The sequence below is a fragment of the Loxodonta africana genome, chromosome 15, assembly GCF_030014295.1.
Source record: "Loxodonta africana isolate mLoxAfr1 chromosome 15, mLoxAfr1.hap2, whole genome shotgun sequence".
Lineage (NCBI taxonomy): Eukaryota > Metazoa > Chordata > Mammalia > Proboscidea > Elephantidae > Loxodonta > Loxodonta africana.
Window position 1 is genome coordinate 72,469,336 of NC_087356.1, and position 20,281 is coordinate 72,489,616.

The window sequence follows — 20,281 nt, forward strand, 5'->3', positions numbered from 1 at the left end:
CTAAGAGAAAGTTTGAGATCTGACAGATTAGAGAACTGGCTACTGGAAAAGCAAGAGAAAGTTGCTAGTAAAGTTAATGACACCAGCGTCCCAAAAAGGCACCTATTCAGAAAAAAAAAAAAAAAAAAACTAAGCATCTAGGAAGTTGATTGAGTCACATGTAGTATGAGTTGTGAGGGAAATAAAAAACTAGTTGAAGATAATGGGCCCTATTGAAACAAGGTAGTATCAAAGAATAAACCAAATCACAAACAGAAAAAGATACCAAATAGTAAACAAATTATATTTTACTGCAACAATAGAATAAGGTGCTCTTGAACTGAGAACTTGAAAAGCCAATGAATCCCTCTCTCTCCCCCATATTGGTTTGCCTCCTTTATTTAAAAAAAAAAAAAAAAAAAACTCAACACCCATGAAGAGTCAAAATACAGCATCCATACAAAGATACCATCATTTTAAAAATGAGAATCAAAAATCAGAGCAGATAACAGAACATACTTACACATGCACAAACACACACAGCCAAGGAAGCAGAGGACAACTATAAAACAAAATTATAACACAAAATAAATGAAAAATAATTAAACAATTTCAGATATAAGAGACCACAAAATCATAAAGTATAAAACTCAGAATACAATATTAAGATTAAAAAATAGTACAAAAAAATAGGCAAAAGATTTTAACACATACTTCACCCCCCAAAAAATATATATATAGCCAATGTGCCCATGAAAAGATGCTCTATATCATTGTTCCTCAGAAAAATGCAAATGAAAACCAAAATGAGATACCAAAAAATGCACCTATTAGAAATAGCTGATATTAAAAAGATTAATAATACCAAATTCCAGAGCGAATGTGGAGCAATTGGAAATCCCAACATCGCTGTTGGGAATGCCGAACATGATAACCACTTTGGAAACAGTTTAGCACTTTCCTATAAAGCTAGACATAATATGTCATACAACCACCAGTCTCATTCTTACCAAATGAAATGAAAACATATGCCCACGAAAGCTTACAACAGCTTTACAGAAGATATCCAAACACTGGAGACAGCCAGAGTGTTCATTAACAGAGGAAAAATATATAAATTATCTTATATTCATGAGTGGCACAGTAGTTAAGAGCTCAGGCTGCTGACCAAAAAGTCGGCAATTCAAATCTACCAGCTGCTCCTTGGAAACCCTATGGGGCAGTTCTACTCTGTCCTATAGGGTCACTATGAGTCAGAGTCAACACCACGGCAATGGATTTTTTTTTTATATTCATGCAAAGAAATCCTATTCAACAATAAAAAAAGATGAACTACTAATACACTCAAAAACGTGACCACATCTGAATAACATTTGCTTACTTGAAAGCAGACAGACACAAAAGAATACATTCTGTATGATCCCCATTTATAATGTTTTCTAGAAAAGACAAATTCATAAGGACAGAAAACAGATCAGTGTTTTCAAGGGGCTAGGGATGGTGCAAAGCAGTTGACCACAAAGGGTTATGAGGAAACTTTTCAGAGTGATAGAAATGTTCTCTATGTTGATTGTAGTGGTGGTTAAGTGACTATATACATTTATCAAAATCTCATCAAACTATGCACTTAAAAGCAGTGACTTTTATCATATGGAAATTTAACCTAAAGACGTATGATTTTTTAAAAAATATACGTTACCAAAGTCTAACAAACAAATTCTTAGCTTTGACAGAATTGACAAAAGACTACAGAAGCATATAAAAGACTAAAGGAAAAAAAGTGCAAGCCAGGATTTTATATCTAGCCAAGCAATTCCTTAATAACCAAGACTTGAAAAACAGATAAAAAAAAGATAATACTAAGTGAGGTTTATACCAGGAATGCAAGAATTACACATTTCAGGATAGTTCATCAGTTTAATAGATATAAGGAGAAAATACTATACGTTCATCTTATACATACCAAAAAGTCAATTGACAAATTTCTAACCTGATTTTTAAAAATCCAATGACTACTTCCTTAACAAGTTAAAGTATATATAATATAATGGCTAAACAATGTTCCAAATAAGTCAGGAAAAAAAAAAAAAAACCTGCTATTGAGCACGTAGTTGATTTGATTCCTGTTTTCCATCCAGTGAGGTTCACATGTATGGTGACCATTTATGTTGCTGAAAAAAGAAACTCTACAAACAGTTACTACTATTATCCCTATAATGAAGAAACTCAGAGATATAGATATCATCTATTGAAAAACTTGCCAAAGTAACACAGTAGTCTTTTGCAAAATTGCCTTTTCACTATAATCCTAAGGAAAGGAGAGGCTAGCATATGCTTTTACTTTCCAAGCTTCGTTATTCTCCTTCCATTTTTATAATTCTGTCACACCTTAGCATCGCCTATTCAAAACATTAGTAGAGGCAGAGCCGAAATGGCAGGATAGTCAGACGCTTCATGTATTCCTCTTACAACAAAGACCCAAAAAAACAAGTGAATTGGATATATATGTCAATCAAGGAACCCTAATCATCAAAGACAAAATTGAAGAATCAGACTGAGCGGCAGGTGAAAGGAGAGACAATTCAAAAACAACAGAAACAGGGAACTATGGGTCACAAGATTGCTGGCATCGTGCTTGCTGAATCTGCACTGTGCACACAGGCTGAGGCAAGCAGCAACATACCAAGCCAAAACCCACCCCATGTGGTGCAGCCAAGCAGCAGTGAATCTGCACACACCTCCACAACAAAACAGGAGCAACGCCAGACCTGTGAAATTTAAGTGCAAGCTCCCAACCCACTGCTTGTGCTGGCACCAAAACCCCAATCCCCTCCAGAGCTCCACAGTTCAGGTGTACTCCCTTTCCCTCACCTACCCCCCCCACCCTGCTCTGACACCAGTCTCATGGCATTTTACAATGCCATGCCCCCTAAGCCAAGAACTGATAGCAGATCTGGAGGCACCTGTCCCTTCACCCAGTCACTGGTGTAGGGGGTCCATGGACTTGCAGCACCATGTCCCCCCTGCCCCAGTGCCTTGCAGGCCAGTCCAACACTGCACACCCTCATTAGCATAAAACAGGCAGGGTATCCATCTGTAGTCCGTTTTTACCCATAGCAACCAAGTGAGGGCTGCAGATTTGTGACATTAGACATCACCTCACCCCCTAAGTAAGGGCCTCACCCATCCACAATGGGGTCCTGAGGGCCAGTGATACCACTCACTCCATCTAGCCATCTATGACAGGGGCCTGAGAATTAGTGATGCCTCCCAATCCCTCCAGCCAATGGCACCTCTCCTACTATGAGCTGTAGCAGGCAGGGACACACCTTCCATTCAGGCATCTGGGGCGGCCAACAGTCCCCTGCCTTGCCCCGCACATCACTCTTCACAGCAACCAGAGACCTGTACCTGCTCAGAACACCCCCAGACAGCCCTACCCACCTAGGAGTGTAGGTGAGAGTCTCTGTACAACACACTCAGTAACTGACACCCTGGACACCTGTGCCCTGAACAACCACACCCCCACAAGAACAGTGAACTTGCTCCTAGGTTCACACGTCTGGTAGCTGCTCTGACCACCTGGAGATAGGAGGCAAGAGCTTCAAAGACGCCAACAACCAAAGTAGCACACACACCCAGCCTACTTGGACATATCAAAACAAAACAAAAATATAAGACATACTAAACAAAAATACAATAAATAAATATAATAACTTATCCATGCCTCGGAGACACTAGTCAATATCAAATCACAACAAGAAGCAGGACAAGATGACTCCAGCAAGAAACCAAAATAAAGAGCCAGAAAAGCTTCCAGAGGATGATAAAGCAATGAAACTACCTGATAAAGAATTCAAAAGACTAACATATAGAGCTCTCCAAGAGACTAGGAACTTAGACCAAACCAAGGAACATACAAAGCAATAGAAGAATTCAGGAAAACAATACAAGAAAAAAATGACAGAATAACCAGACTGCTAGAAACCACACAGAGACAGCAGCTAGAAATCTGAAAGAATAGAAATAAAATTTTAGTATTAGACAACTCAATAGAAAGTCATAAGAGCAGAACTGAGACAATGGAAGTCAGAATAAGATAAATTCCTTGACACCAATTTGTTTGAGGAAAAATCAGAAAAAAAGAAGAAGAAGCCCTAAGAATTATGTGAAAGACTTGCAAGAGGAAAAAGCTACAAGTGATTGGAATACCAGAATGGGGGGCATAACAGAAAATTGCTGAAGATTTGCTGGCAGAAAACTTCCCTAATATCATGAAAGATGAGAGGATACCTATCTAAGAAGCTCAACAAACCCCCTACAGGAGAGATGCCAAAAGAAAATCATCAAGACATATCATAAGCAAATTTGTCAAAACCAAAGAAAAAGAATCCTGAAAGCAGCTACAGATAAATGAAAAGTCATGTACAAAGGAGAAGCAATAAGTTTAAGCTCAGGTTACTCAGCAGAAACTATGTAAGAAAGGATGCAGCGGGATGACATATATAAAACTTTGAAGGAAAAAAATTGCCAACAAAGAATTATATACCCAGTAAAATTGTCTCTCAAATACAATGGCAAAATTAAGTCATTTCCAGGTAAACAGAAATTAAGGGAATATGTAAAAACCAAGCCAAAATTACAAGAAATATTAAAGGGAGTCCTCCAGTTGGAGAATCAACAACATCAGACAACAATCCAAGTCTAGGACAGGACAGAGCAACTAGATACCAACCCAGATAGGGAATTCATAAAAACAAATCAAAGCTAAAAGACTAAAAATAGGGAACCAGAGACATCAATATGTAAACATCAAAACGAAAAGAGAGAATAAATGGTGTAGTCATAGAACTTCCATATGGAAAGGAAGTCAAGATGGTATTAAGAAATAAAAGACTGGTTAAAACTTAGAAAAATATAAGTAAATTTCAAGGTAAATGCAAAGGAAGCTATCAAACGTAACCATCAAAAAAAAAGAAGAAGAAAAGCATAAAAATATGGCAAACACAAAACCAACAATAATGAAAAAGATAAAATAAAATACATAAACAAAAAAGAACTCAGCACAGAAAATTAAGCAGAACAAAGAAACCTTCAGAGCCACAAAAAAAGCGTCAAAATAACAGCACTAAACTCATACCTATCAGTAATTACACTGAATATAAACCTCCTAAATGCACCACTAAAGAGACAGATGGTGACATAATGGATTAAAAAAAAAAAAACGCAGTCTATCTACATACTGTCTATAAGAGACACACCTTAGACACAAAAACTAAAACTCAAAGGATGGAAAAAACACATATCAGGCAACAGATAACCAAAAAAGAACATGAGTGGCAATACTAAAAAAGAGCAGGAGTGGCAATATTAACCTCTGATAAAATAGACTTTAAAGCAAAATCCACCATAAAGGATAAGGAAGGACACTATATAATGATTAAAGGGTCAATATACCATGAGGACATAACCACAATAAATACATATGCACTAAATGATGGCACTTCAAAATACGTAAAACAAACTCTAACAACATTGAAAAGAAAAGCAGACAGTTCCACAATAATAGCAGGAGACTTCAACACACCACATTCAGTGAGGAACAGAACATCTAGAAAGAAACTAAATAATGACACAGAAGATACAAATGCCACAATCAACCAACTCAACTTCATAGACGTATACAGAACACTCCACCCAACAGCAGCAAAGCACACATTCTTTTCCAACGCACATGGAACATTCTCCAGAATAGACCACATTTTAGGTCACAAAGCAAGCCTTAACAAAATCCAAAACATTGAAATAATACAAAGCATCTTCTCTGATCATAATACCATTCAAGTAGAAATCAATAACAAAAACAGTAAAGGGAAAAAAAAATACATGGAAACTGAACCACACCTTTTTAAAAATTGCTGGGTAATATAATAAAAATTTCATAGAATCAAATGAGAATGAAAACATGTCTTTCCAAAATCTTTGGGACACAGCAAAACTGCTGCTTAGAGGTCAATGTATAGCAATAAAACACACATCAAAAAAGAAGGGCCAAAATCTAAATATTAACCTTATAACTTGAACAAATAGAGAAGAGAAAATCAACCATCAGACACCAGAAGGAAGGAAATAATAAAGATTAGAGGAGAAATAAAAGAAATAGAGAATAGAAAACAATTGAAAGAATCAACGAGACCAAAAGTTGGTTCTTTGAAAAGATCAACAAAATCGACAAACCACTGGCCAAACTGACAAAAAAAAAAAAAAAAAAAAAACAGGAAAGGAAGCAAATAACCCAAATAAGAAATGAAATGGTGATATCACAACAGGCCCGACCGAAATAAAAAGTATCATAATAGAGCACTATGAAAATCTGTACTGCAAAAAATTTGAAAACCTAGAGGAAATAGACAAATTTCCGGAAGCACGCTACCTACCTAACTAACACAAACTGCGGTAGAAAAACTAAACAGACCCATAACAAAAGAAGAGATTGAAGAGGAAATGTTTAAAAAAAAAAAAAAAAACTCCAAATTAAAAAAAAAAAAGTCTTGGCACAGACGGCTTTGCTGGAGAATTCTACCAAACTTTCAGAGAACTAACACAAATACTACTATTTCAAAGCATATTTCAGAGCACAGAAACAGAAAGAATACTCCCGAACTCACTCTATGAAGCCAACATAACCCCGATACCAAAGCCAGGCAAAGACATCGCAAAAAAAGAAAACTACAGACCAATGTCCCTCATGATCCTAAGCAAAAAATTCCCAACAAAATTCTAACCAGTAGAATTCAAAGACATATCAAAAAAAAAAAGAATACCTCATGACCAAGTGGAATTCATACCAGGTATGCAGGAATAGGAAACCCTGGTGGTGTAGTGGTTAAGCGCTACAGCTGCTAACCAAGAAGTTGGCAGTTCAAATCCACCAGGCGCTCCTTGGAAACTCTATGGGGCAGTTCTACTACGTCCTATAGGGTCGTTATGAGTTGGAATCGACTCGACAGCAGTGGGTCTGGTTTTCTGTTTTATGCAGGGATAGGTCAACATCAGAAAATCAATCAATGTAATCCAGCACATAAATAAAACAAAAGAACCATATGATCTTATTAATTGACACAGAAAAGACATTTGACAAACCCCAACACCCATTCCTGATAAAAACTCTCAGCAAAATAGGAATAGAAGGGAAATTCCTTGGCATAATAAAGGACATTTATACAAAGCCAACAACCAACATTGTTCTAAACAGAGAGAGGCTGAAAGCACTCCCCTTGAGAACGGGAAGACAGGGATGCCCTTTATCACCACTTTAATTCAACATTGTGCTGGAAGTACTGTTGTTGTTTTTAGGTGCTGTCAAGTCGGTTCCAACTCATAGCAACCCTATGAACAACAGAACACTGCCAGTTCCTGCGCCATTCCTCACAATTCTTGTTACACTGGAGCCCATTGTTGCAGCCCCTACGTCAACCCATCTCATTAAGGGACTTCCTCTTTTTTGCTGACCCTCTACCTTACCAAGCATGATGTCCTTCTCCAGGGACTGATCCCTCCTGATAACATGTCCAAAGTATGTAAGATGAAATCTTGCCATCCTTGCTTTCAAGGAGAATTCTGGTTGTACTTCTTCCAAGACAGATATGTTCATTCTTTTGGCAGTCCATGGTATATTCAATATTCTTCGCCAACAACACAATTCAAAAGAGTCGATTCTCCTTCAGTCTTCCTTATTCATTGTCCAGCTCCTGCATGCATATGAGGTAACTGAAAACACCATGGCTTGGATCAGGGTCCCTTTAGTCTTCGAGGTGGCATCTTTGTAACACTATAAAGAGAATTCTGCAGCAGATTTGCCCAATGCAATGGGTCTTTTGATTTCTTGACTGATGCTTCCGTGGGTGTTCATTGTGGATTTGAGTGAAAAGAAACCTCCTAAAAGATTGACAACTTCAATCTTTTCTCCGTTCATCATGATGTTACTTATTGGTCCAGTTGCAAGGAGTTTTATTTTCTTTTTGTTGAGGTATTATCCACACTGAAAGGTGTGATTTTTGGTCTTCATCAGTAAGTCCTTCAAGGCTTCTTCAGTTTCAGCAAGCAAGGTTGAGTCATCTGCATAATGCAGGCTGTTAATGAGCTTCCTCCAATCCTGATGTCCCATTCTTCTTCATATAGTCCAGTTTCTCAGATTATTTGGTCAGCGTACAGATTGAACACATACGGTGAAAGGATACAACCCTGATGCACACCTTTCCTGATTTTAAAACACACAGTATGCTCTTGTTCTGTTTGAACGACTGCCTGTTGGTCTATATACAGGTTCCTCATGAGCATAATTAAGCGTTCTGGAATTCTCATTCTTCGCAATGTTATCCATAATTTGTCATGATCCACACAGTCAAAGGCCTTTGCGTAGTCAATAAAACACAGGTAACATCTTTGTGGTATTCCCGGCTTTCAGCCAGGATCCATCTGACATAAGCAATGATATTCCTCATTCCACATCCTCTTCTGAATCCCACTTGAATTTCTGGCAGTTCCCTGTCGATATACTGTGGGAGCCACTTTTGAATGATCTTCAGCAAAATTTTACTTACGTATGATATTAATGATATTGTTTGATAATTTCTGCACTCTGTTGGATCACCTTTCTTGGGAATAAGCGTAAGTATGGATCTCTTCCAGTTGGTTGGCCATGTAGCTGACTTCCAATTTTTTGGCACAGATGAGTGAGCACTTTTCAGTGCTGCATCTGTTTGTTGAAACATCTCAATTGGTATTCCATCAATTCCTGGAGCCTTGTTTTTCACCAATGCCTTCAGCACAGCTTAGACGTCTCCTTCAGTAGTCAGTTTTTGATTATATGCTACCTCCTGAAATGGTTGAATGTCAACCAATTCTTTTTGGTATAGTGACTGTGTATTCCCTCTGTCTTCTCTTGATGCTTGCCTAGTTTAATATTTTGTCCATAGAATCCTTCAATATTGCAACTGGAGCCTTGAATTTTTTCTTCAGTTGTTTCAGCTTGAGAAAGGTCGAGCGTGTTCTTTCCTTTTGGTTTTCTATCTTCAGGCCTTTGCACATGTCATTACAATACTTCATCTTCGGGAGCAGCTCTTTGAAGCTTTCTGTTCAGCTCTTTTACTTCATCATTTCTTCCTTTCATTTTAGCTACTATACGTTCAAGTGAAGTTTCATAGTCTTTTCTGACATCTATTTCAGTCTTTTCTTTCTTTCCTGTCTTTTTAATGATTTCTTGTTTTTTTCATGTATGATGTCCTTGATGTCCTAGCTAGGGCAATAAGGCAAGAAAAAGAAATAAGGTGCATTCAGGTTGGTAAGGAAGAGGTAAAGCTATCCCTATTCAGAGATGATATGATCTAATTCACAGAAAACCCCAAAGAATGCCCATGAAAGCTACTGGAACTAATAAAATATTTTGGCAAAGTGGCAGAATACAAGATTAACATACAAAATCAGTAAGATTCCTCTACACCAACAGAGAGAACTTTGAAAAGGAAATCATCAAATCAATACCACTTACAATAGCCACAAGAAGATAAAGTACTTAGGAATAAATCTAAATAGGCATATAAAAAAAAAAAAAAGAAACCCATAAAAGACCTATACAAAGAAAACTACAAAACACTACCTCAAGAAACCAAAAGAGACCTATATAAATGGTAAAACATAACATGCTCATAGATAGGACGACTCAACGTTGTGAAAATGTCGATTCTACTCAAAGCGATCTACAGATACAGTGCAATATCAATCCAATTTCCAATAGCATTCTTTAATGAGATAAAGAAAAAAATCACCAATTTTATATGGAAAGGGAAGAGGCCCTGGATAATTAAAGCATTACTGAAGAAAAAGAGCAAAGTGGGAGGCCTCACACTAGTGGACCTTAAAACCTATTATACAGACACAGTAGTCAAAGCAGCCTGGTACTAGTACAACAACAGACACATAGACGAATGGAACAGAATTGAGAACCCAGACGTAAATCCATCCATCTATGAGCTGCTGATATTCAGCAAAGGGCCAAAGTCCTTTAAATGGGGTAAAGACAGTCTCTTTAACAAATGGTGCTGGCTTAACTGGATATACACCTCTAAAAAATGAAACAGGACCCATACCTAACACCATACACAAAAACTAACTCAAATTGATCAAAGGCCCAAAAATAAAGTCTAAAACAATAAAGATCATAGAAGAAAAAATACAGACATTGCTAGGGGCCCTAATATGTGGCATAAATGAAATACCAATCACAACTAACGATGCATAAACACCAGAAGATAAACTAGTTAACGGGGAGCTCCTAAAAATTAAATACTTAATGCTCATCAAAAGGCTTCATTGAAAGAGTGAAAAGAGAACCTACAGACTGGGAAAAAACTTCTGGATATGACATATCTGACAAGGGTCTAATCTCTAAAATCTACAAGATACAGCAACATCTCAACAACAAAAAGACAAATAATCTAATTAAAATATGGGTAAAGGATATGAATAAACACTTCACCAAAGAAGACATTCAGGCGGCTAACAGACACATGAGGAAATGCTAGAGATCATTTGCCATCAGAGAAATGAAAATCAAAACTGCATTAAGATACCATCTCACACCAACATTACTGGCACTAATCCAAGACACACAAAATAAATGCTGGAGAGGTTGTAGGGAGACCAGAACTCTTATGCATTGCTGGTGGGAATGTAAAATGATACAACCACTTTGGATAACAATTTGGTGCTTCTTTAAAAAGCTAGAAATAGAAGTACCATGTGATCCAGCTATCCACTCCTAGGAATATACTCTAGAGAGATAAGAGCCGTCACATGAACAGATTTGCACACTCATGTTCATTGCAGCACTATTCACAATTGCAAAAAGATAGAAACAACCTAAATGCCCATCAACAGATGAACGGGCAATCAAATTATGGCACATATACACAATAGAATACTACACACCAATAAAGAACAATGATGAACCCACAAAATAGCTCACAACATGGATGAATCTGGAGGGTATTATGCTGAGTTAATAAGTCAGTCACAAAAAAGACAAATATTGTGTAAGACCGCTATGACAAGAACTCACAAAAAGGTTTACAAGCAGAAAAAAGCATTCTCTGATGGTTACTGGTGGAGAGGGAGGAGAAGGGGAAATCACTAACTAGGTAGTAGACAATTGTCAACTTCAGTGAATGGAAGGACAACACATGGATTTACTCTTTCTCTTTTTTCTTAATCTGGTTTATCAGACGGTTATCAGCTTTATTAGTTTTTTTCAAGAACCTTTTATTTATATATTTATGTATTTGAAAATAATACTTTTAATATTCTATTCCACTACTATCAGCATTTATCTTCATTATATTCTTTTTACTTTAGGGAAACTCAGCACAACTGGCCAAAGGAAAAGCATAGAAGTTTCCTAGACACACACAAACACTTTGAGGGACCAAGTAGCTGGGACTGGGGCCTGAGGACCATAGTTGGCGGACATCTGGATCAATTGGCATAACATAGTTCATACAGAAAATCTCCTACATCCCACCTTAGTGAGGAGCAACTGGATCTTAAAAGCTTGTGAGTGGCCATCTAATATACATCTGTTAGTTCCATCCCACCCGGAGGAAACGAGAATGAAGAAAATCAAAGACACAAGGAAAATATTAGCCCAAGGATTAAAGGACCACATGAACCAGAGACTCCACCAGCCTGAGACCAGAAGAACTAGATGATGCCCTGCTACCACCAACCACTCTGACGGGAATCACGACAGTCCTGGACAGAGTAGGAGAGAAATGTAGAACAGAATTCAAATTCACTAAAAAAGACCAGACTTACTTTTCTGACACAGACTGGAGGAGTCTCCCAAAACTACGGTCCCAGGACACTCTGCTAACCCAGAATTTTAACTATTCCCGAAGCCCACTTTTCAGACAAAGATTAGATAGACCAATAAAACAAAAAATAACATACATGAGGAAGGCACTTCTTAGTTCAATCAAATATACAAGACCAAAGGGGCAACTCATGTCCAAAAGTAGGATGAGAAGGCAGGAAGGAACAGGAACTGGACAAACGGACACAGGGAACCCAAGGTGGAAAGGGGGAGCATGCTATGATTTTGTGGGGTTTGCAACCAATGTCACAAAACAATATGCGTAGAAATTTTTAAATGAGAAATTAACTTGAGCTGTAAACTTTCACCTAAAGCACACACACACACACACACACACACACAAAACAAAAAAACTGATTTGTATAACCTTAAACAACAAAAAAAATGTTGCCATTTGAGTCGATTTCGACTCATGGCAACCCCGTGTCTTACAGAGTGGAACTGCTCTATAGTTTTCCAGGCTGTAATATATGGAAGTAGATCTCCAAGCCCTTCTTCTGTGGCACCACTGGGTGAGTTCAAACTGCTAACCTTTAGGTTAGTAGTCTTGCGCAAACCATTTGGACCCCCAGGGCCCTTTGTGTAACCTTATATGATATATAATGTATATTATTTGTCTAAGAAATTCACTTGTTTGTCCATGGAATATTCATAATGTTAATCATTTGCTTGATCACAAAGAAAACCTTAGCAAATTCAAAAAGTAATTTTTTTTCAATCCATATTTCTATTTTAATTCATTTCTTAACAATTAGAAAAAACGGTGACCTAAAATCCATGGCTGCCTGGTAATTAAGAAATTTTTCAAAGTAATCCCTGAATCAATGGTGAAATCAAAATTGACACTAAAAAATGTCTAATAAGAAATAAAATGGGAGAAAAAGTCCTAACAAAATGTATGAGACATAGCAAATTCAGTGTGCAGAGAAAAATATATAGCCTTAAATCTTGATATATTAAAGAAACAGTTTAAATTATCTGAAGAAATTAGGAGCTAAAAGCAACAACAAAATAAAGAAAAAGAATATAATGAAGATAAATGTCAATAGCAGTGGAATAGAATATTAAAAATAATATTTTCAAATAGATAAACATATAAATAAAAGGCTCTTGAAAAAACCAACAAAACTGATAACCCTCTGATAAAGCAGATTAAGAGGGAAAGAGAAAACCTATGGAAAAAAGTGAACCCTTATAGTGACACAAACAAATACGGACATGATGTCTGGGATTTGTTTCAGAATCATTCAGGAGATGATTACTGAAGCTGGGTGTTGGATACATGGGGGTTCATTACACTATTCTCTCTGCTTTTGTCAAAATTACACACTTCCTCTTAAAGCCACAACTCTACTTTTTTCCCCCTTTAATGTATTTGTTGAAGCCAGTTAGCTGGTTTAAAACAAAACAAAACTGTCACTATCGCCACTTCCACTTCTCCACTACTCTACAGAAAATGCCATGGCCAAAATCACCAACTGCCAAATGCTGTGGTCTGTGTTCAGCATCCACCTAATTTGACTTCTCAGCTGCATTAGAAACCGTTGCCCAATCTCTCCTCAATACTTGATCCTCTTTTTAATTCCTCAGTAACATTATTTTTTTTTTACATTCTCCGTGACCACCCCTTCTTTGCACTTTCTTATAAATGCTGATATTCTCCAGAGAGCTCATCTCTATCACTTGTCACATTCTAGGTGACATCTCTGCATGGTGACTTGCTTCCCTGTTTCAACTGCCATCTCCATGCTGATGACCCCTTAACCTGTCATCTCTAGCCCCACCCTCTTCCAAGTTCCAGAACTAAATTCTTAACTGCCTATTGTATGTCTTGCAGACACTTTAAACTTAACCAAAAACAGTACTTGCTGGCTTCTTCCTCTTCCTCACCATGCTATGCTTCCTTTCATAGTTTAGATCTTGTCTAATGGCACCATGAGCTATCGTTCTCCCGAGCTGGAAACATGATTTCTTCTCTGACCTGTATCTCACTTATCCTTCACATCCTATCTCTTTCTTTAATCTAACTACATCTTTGAATCCTTATTGCCACAACCTATAAAATTTTTAAAAGGCATAAATTTTTCATCCTAGCAGTCCTAAGGATCTATCTCATAGAATTAAAACATCATTATTTAAGATATAGTAATATGAGTTGAGTGTGTGTGCCACCTATAGATTTTCTTGGTCCTTCCACTGAACTAGGCCCCAGGGTCAAGGGTCAAGCCAATAGATGGTTCCATGGCAGTTGGTAGCCCTGGCAACAGGCTGGCTCAATATAGAAGCGGTAAAGGATGAGAGTTCATTCTGGCAGCTACCAAAAGCATTGACTCTTATGGCTTCCAGTTTCTGAGAGATGCAGGAATTTTCCTGGAGATATAAGAGAGACACCACCTCAGGAGCAGTCTGCCTTCAGTGACTTAACCGATGTCTGTACAAAGGCCAGGCCCTCTTGCCTCCATTTAGGATGACTCTGAAGGGCAATCGAAGATGCCGTGCTTCTGGGGGGGCCAGCTAAGGCTTCTGCTACAACTACATATCAGCTCAACTTCTCTTTCTGCTCAAAACTGCTTCCATCAAACACAAGTGTGATTCACAAGAGTACTCCCCAATAAACTCCCCGCATGCAAATCTCTGCCTTATAGTATCCTTCTCAGGAACCCGAATGAACACTATGGTAATGCTTTTATATTATTTATTATGTTCCAGGAACTCATTTAACCTTTACAAAACCTTGTGAAATAGAAAGCATCTCCAAGGGTGCACAGCTGGTAGGTGGTAGAGCTAGAATTCAAGCCCAGGCTCCGAAGCCCATTTTCTTAACCACGAAGCCTTTCCCGTAAGTTCAAATATATTGTGCATTGTTTTAAAAAATATAAAATGTGAAAACATGTGGGGAAGTCCAGAAGAGAGATAGCATAGCATGCTTGAGGTAATGAAAGAAGGTTGAGTTTTATCTAAAGAAAGTGGTCTGCAATGAGGTCAAAGAAATAGAGATGAGAGGTAGTTTCATCATAGCTCCATAAACAGCTTTTTTGTGGGGAGGGGGGAACTTCAGTGAAGTCCTTTAGCTCTGAGTGTAGTGTATACTATTGTTGCCTATGCAAGGAATCAAAAAAGTATTTTCTTTGCCAAGTTACAAAGGCAATTCTGACAAGCGTGGTTTTCTATGCCTTATAAATGACAGGCTGTGAAGGCCCATGAGTCAGGCCAGTTCTTTTGGATCTAAGGCATTGATCTGTTTCCTAGAAGCCTGACTTTGCTTCTTGGGGCCCTCTAAATGAAGACACAAGCTTCTCCAAACACCCTATTATTAGGGATTTCCATGCCTTTTGTGATGCTAGCTAGTAGACTAATGAGACTAATGTCAAAGATCTTGAAATCCTTCTCTCCTTCACTGCCTGCTACCCAATGTCAACTAATCCTGGGACATATAATGCTAATTCTAAATTGCACTTCCTTTCAAATTGGGCCTCCTTTTTTTTTTAGTCTTGCATGTCTAACTTCTTTCAAGGCCTCTAGTTCTCCCTATCCATCTATATTTGATAGCTCTCTCTGGACCTCTAAGCCCTTTGGTCCTTCCACTACACTAGGCCCCAGGGTCAAGGGTCAGATCAGTAGATGATTCCATGACAGTTAGCAGCTCTGACAGCAGGCTGACCCAGACATAGGAGTGGTGAAGAGTGGGAGCTATCTTCTCTGTTCCATAGGATACTTCAGCTTCTGCCAATGCCAATGCCTCAGCAATCACTCAAAGTCCAGATTTTGCCCTGTGACTGATCAAATCAGAGGAGAGAAGAGAAATCTACACATGAGAGATCTGTGGTAGTCTCAACTAGAAAACTCCACTGACAATGGTGGAAATATCAGTCAGAAGTATCCAGACCACCAACATGATCCTCTCCTCCTTGGCTTTAATCATCTTGGTGATAGGAACCATCGCAGAAAAATGGATTGAACTGAAGTTGGAAGCAAAAAAAATCACAATAAACCACAGTCCCTGGATGCTGTGTTGCATTACGACTTGGCCAGAAGGTTAGAACTAGACCAGGGAGGGAGATGGGTAGAGAAAGTGGGTTCATCTTTCCTTGACTTCCATTCATCTTACCAGTTAGCCCATTATTCTCTGGTGCAGCTTCCTCAGGCAGCAGGTTGCTCACCTCCATAATCAACACAGTCAAGGCAGAGTCCAAAATCTCATTCTTTGCATGCTTTGGAGGAAAGTTTGGAAGCTCACAGACTTTATTGCTGGACCCTTTGAAAAGCCTTGGCAGTAGCAACAGGGTGGTCAGCACATCTAGGGCATGAGGGGTATGAAAGAAAGAGGAATGGCAACAGGGAAACTAGGTTATATTGGCAGGGGAAAAATGCCAGGGTCAGGGTGAATTGGGAGATTTAACAAGAAATGGGTTCTCAGGAAAGAAGAGAAGAGAAAGAGGCATATAGAGATATCAGGATAGAGAACATTTTCTTCTGGTTCTCTCTCCCATTCAGCTTAAAGTTTCCTGCCTCTTTACTCTCTCCTCCCCTTCCCTCTTTATTATTTAATCAAATCTTTCACCTTATCCCATTTTTACCTAGAGATTTGTGGACCTCAGGTGGAAATGAGCCTAGAAGAAATATCTGTCCTTCTCTCAATACAGCTTCTGCTTTCCAACAGATGACCTGGAAGTGGTCAGGATCATGATGATTTTGACCCTCAGTCTTTCCTTCCTCCTTAACTTGGTCCTGGGTATGGAATTCACCTATCTGATTCCTCAAACCATATATATCCACTTCATCAGTGCCTTCCTCAGTTTCCTCACAGGTAACTTCCTGGCTCCCCTAACCCAGGCTTGGAAGTATACTTGGTTTGTGGGCCCAGCCTGTAGTTTCTAATTCAGCCTTCCATGTTCTCTGGCTCCAATGTATTATTAGAGCTACCACTGAAGCAGGGTCTGTCTTTGCACAAGGTGCAGTTGGACGGGGTGGAGGCCTGGAAGTCAGATGTATCTCTTGGGTCAAGCCTTGAGTACTGGAGACAAAATTCTTCAGAAGGGATTTTTTTTCTCCTTTTGTCTGGACACAGGCATCATTCTGCTGTCTGCACTCCTACTGTATCACCATAAGCTAAGGCAAGGTCAGTCCGTGTACTACACTAGTTACAAGATCACCTGGATCCCTTACACTGCCTATGTAATCGTCACCTTCTTTGTTACCTGTGGTGAGTGTCTCCAGGGCCCTTGAAGGGTGATAAGGACAATCTACTCCTGATGACAGAGAGGGTGAAAGGATGGGAAAAGTGAATGGGGGGAAAGGTGCCAAGTTTTCCATTTTAAACAGGTAAAGATCAACCTAATTCATTCTCCTTGTTCCTACAAGGGAGCAAGCTACAGATTAGGGCTGTGTGAAATGTTTGGTATACCTGCCTCAGAGGGCAGGTCCTTATTTCCACATTTTCCTCTGTCTTTCACACCCTCTCCACATCAGGACCGAGATAATTATCAAGGTCATGATTAATAGGAGAGGGGCTAAGAGGGAATCCTCAATAAAGGGGAGGGGGTCAGTGACCCTGGGCGTGCAGTACAGTGCCAAGGCAGTTTGACGGCAGAGAGAAAAAATATTCGGTGCTAAAGAGCTACCCACCAATACTTGGAGACCCAATTTCTTTAAGATGACTTTAAAATTTCATATGGAATTGTACTTCCTAAACCAGATAGAAGAATGTCTTTTAAAAAAAAAAAATCCATGCCGAACCCATTGCCGTCAAGTAGATTCCGACTCATGGCAATCCTATAAGACAGAGTAGAACTGCCCTATAGGGCTTCCAAGGAGCAGCTGGTGGATTTGGATAGCAGCTGTAGCTCTTAACCGCTATACCACCAGGGTTTTTTCTCAAAAAGAAGCCTCAAATTTGTTGAGTTGAGCAGCATTTAAGCTATTTTACACACACTTCCAGTCTCTTACTAAAGCTTTCTGGAGGGCTTGGGGCAGTTCAAAGAGATCCACAGGGCTTTGGGTCAAGCTATCTCTGCCAACATGGAGGAAAATGTCCCTGTGACTCTCAGTTGTTCCTTCATTCATCTGCTTTGGCTTCTCTTTTTTTCCCAGGAATCCTTTCTATCCTAAACAGTTTGCAGTTTGTGAATCGCTTTACCTGCCTGAACATCATCAACAAATCCGATAGGGAATGTAAGGAAATACCACAATCTGGGAGTTCTATCAAAGTTATTTCATCAACAGACGCTAGTATAAAACCTCGTAGCATTGTCCGTCTGCACTCCGTGAGTGTAAAGGGTGATGTTCTGGACAAATCACCACCAGTTCAAGTACGTCGTGTCACCTGGGCTCTATGACCTGACAGTCTGTATGCTTCAGTCTATGTTAATCTTTATGGAAACAGCTTTGGGTGCGTGTTCTGTGTGCATCTCCAGCCACTTTGTATATGTTCTGCATTATGTAAATGACTGTGAATAGATCGGGGTCTGTGAGAAGATTCAGAAGACAGCTTGGTTTTTCCTGGCCTGCTGAACAAATAGTTTCTTCCAAACCATTTGTTTTTAATATAATAAAATATTATCATATAAATAATATTTGCTGCATTGTTAACTCTATATATCACAAAGATTCAAAATAATATATATCTTTTGCTCCTTCTATTTGTTGAGTTTATTGTGAAATATTTCAAACATATAGAAAAGGATACAGAACAATATGATAAACACCTGTGTGCACATTACCCAACGTTATGAATTCTTAATTTTATGCCATATTTATGTTTGATTTTTTTAATTAAATTTATAGATATAACGGACATTCATCTTAAAATTCCCCCAATCTTACTTCCCTCCCTTCTTTCTTATCATTTAGCACTTTCAAGAATGCACTACTGATAGTCCTACATTCATGTCATTTTCGCTACAACTTTGTGGGTCTACAAAAATTATATAGATTAGACTTCCAGGTGTTCAAAAGTTATTAAGTATAATCATACTGTACAGATTATGGAGCCCTGGTGGCACAGTGGTTAAGGGCTCAGCTGCCAACCAAAATGTCGGCAGTTCAAATTCACCAGCCACTCCTTGGAAACCCTGTAGGGCAGTTTTACTCTGTCCTATAGGATCGCGGTATATTGGGATCGACTCGAGAGCAATGGGTTTGGCTTTTGGTTTTGGGGGAACAGATTATATTTCTACAACTTGTTTTGTTCATTCAGCTTTGTTTTTGAGATTTATCCATGTTGATAAGTTAAATTCTACTTTATTCATTTAATCTACTGTTAGGCTTTCTACTATAGAGCTGCATTATAATGTAAATATCCATTCCCCAGTTGAAGGGCATCTAGTTGTTTCCCTTTATTCTATTAGAAACGATGTTCTGTCCATGAACTAGTGTTTCTCTAAGGTATTTATCTAGAACTGGAGTTGCCGGATCAAAGAGTATAGTCATTATGAAGTTGCCTAAATATTGACAAAATGATCTCCAAAATCGTAGTACCAATATATACACTTTCTGCCAGAAGTATATGAAAACTCTGGTTTCCTCGTGCCCTGGCCAACACTTGTGTGGTCAGCCTTTTTAGTTTCTGGCAGTTTGAATCAGTGTTGTTTTAATTTTCACATTCTTGATTATTACTAAGCTTGAGCACCCCTCCATTAGATTATCGAGCTTTTGGATTTCCTCTTTTGTGAATTACCATTTGTATGCTTTGGCCATTTTACTCATCTATTATTGATTTGTAGTTCTTCGTATATACTGCAAACCAATACTTACTAGTTATATGCGTTAAAAATATGTTTTCACAGCTATGACTTGGCTTTTAACTTTATGATGTTTTTGTTTTACAGAGGTATTTAAATTAAATGTAATAAAATGTATTAATGTTTTTCTTTTAATTGGTGCCTTCTGGAGTCTTGATTTAGAAATCTTCCCTATTTTTTTACTCCCATATAATTTCTGTGAATTATATAAGGTACAGATACAATTTTATCTATTTTCTATATAAATAACTTTGTGTCCAGAGCATTTTGTGGCCTAATCCAATAACCTATTGATATAACCTCTATAATATTCTAAGCATACATATATCTGAGTCTGCTTCTGATCTCTCTGCTATATTCCATTGGTCTGGTTTTATATCCCTGCACCACTCTTAATTATATTGAAGTAAAGGCTAAGTCTTGATATTTAATAGGCTCAAGTCCTTGTTCTTGCTCAAAATTATCTTAACTATTCTTGGCATTTTGCTTCCCATATAGAGGGATCTGTTTGTGTAGTTACACAAAGATCCCAGTTTATTTAGAATTGCATTGAATTTATTGACTAATTTGAAGATAATTGACTATATTAATAATATTTATTTATCCAATCCATGAATATGATACTATTTATTCA

The 20,281-nt window shown here is 38.2% G+C and overlaps 1 protein-coding gene across 1 annotated transcript; it reads left to right on the forward strand.

Moving 5' to 3' along the window:
- Nucleotides 1-15,526: 15,526 nt before the first annotated feature.
- TMEM225 (transmembrane protein 225) lies at nucleotides 15,527-18,243 on the forward strand. Its single transcript, XM_003418275.3, has 4 exons — nucleotides 15,527-15,943; nucleotides 16,569-16,715; nucleotides 16,977-17,111; nucleotides 17,999-18,243. The coding sequence occupies exons 1-4, from the start codon at nucleotides 15,763-15,765 to the stop codon at nucleotides 18,241-18,243; spliced, it is 708 nt and encodes a 235-aa protein (XP_003418323.1). The 5' UTR covers nucleotides 15,527-15,762.
- The last annotated feature ends 2,038 nt before the right edge of the window (nucleotides 18,244-20,281 follow it).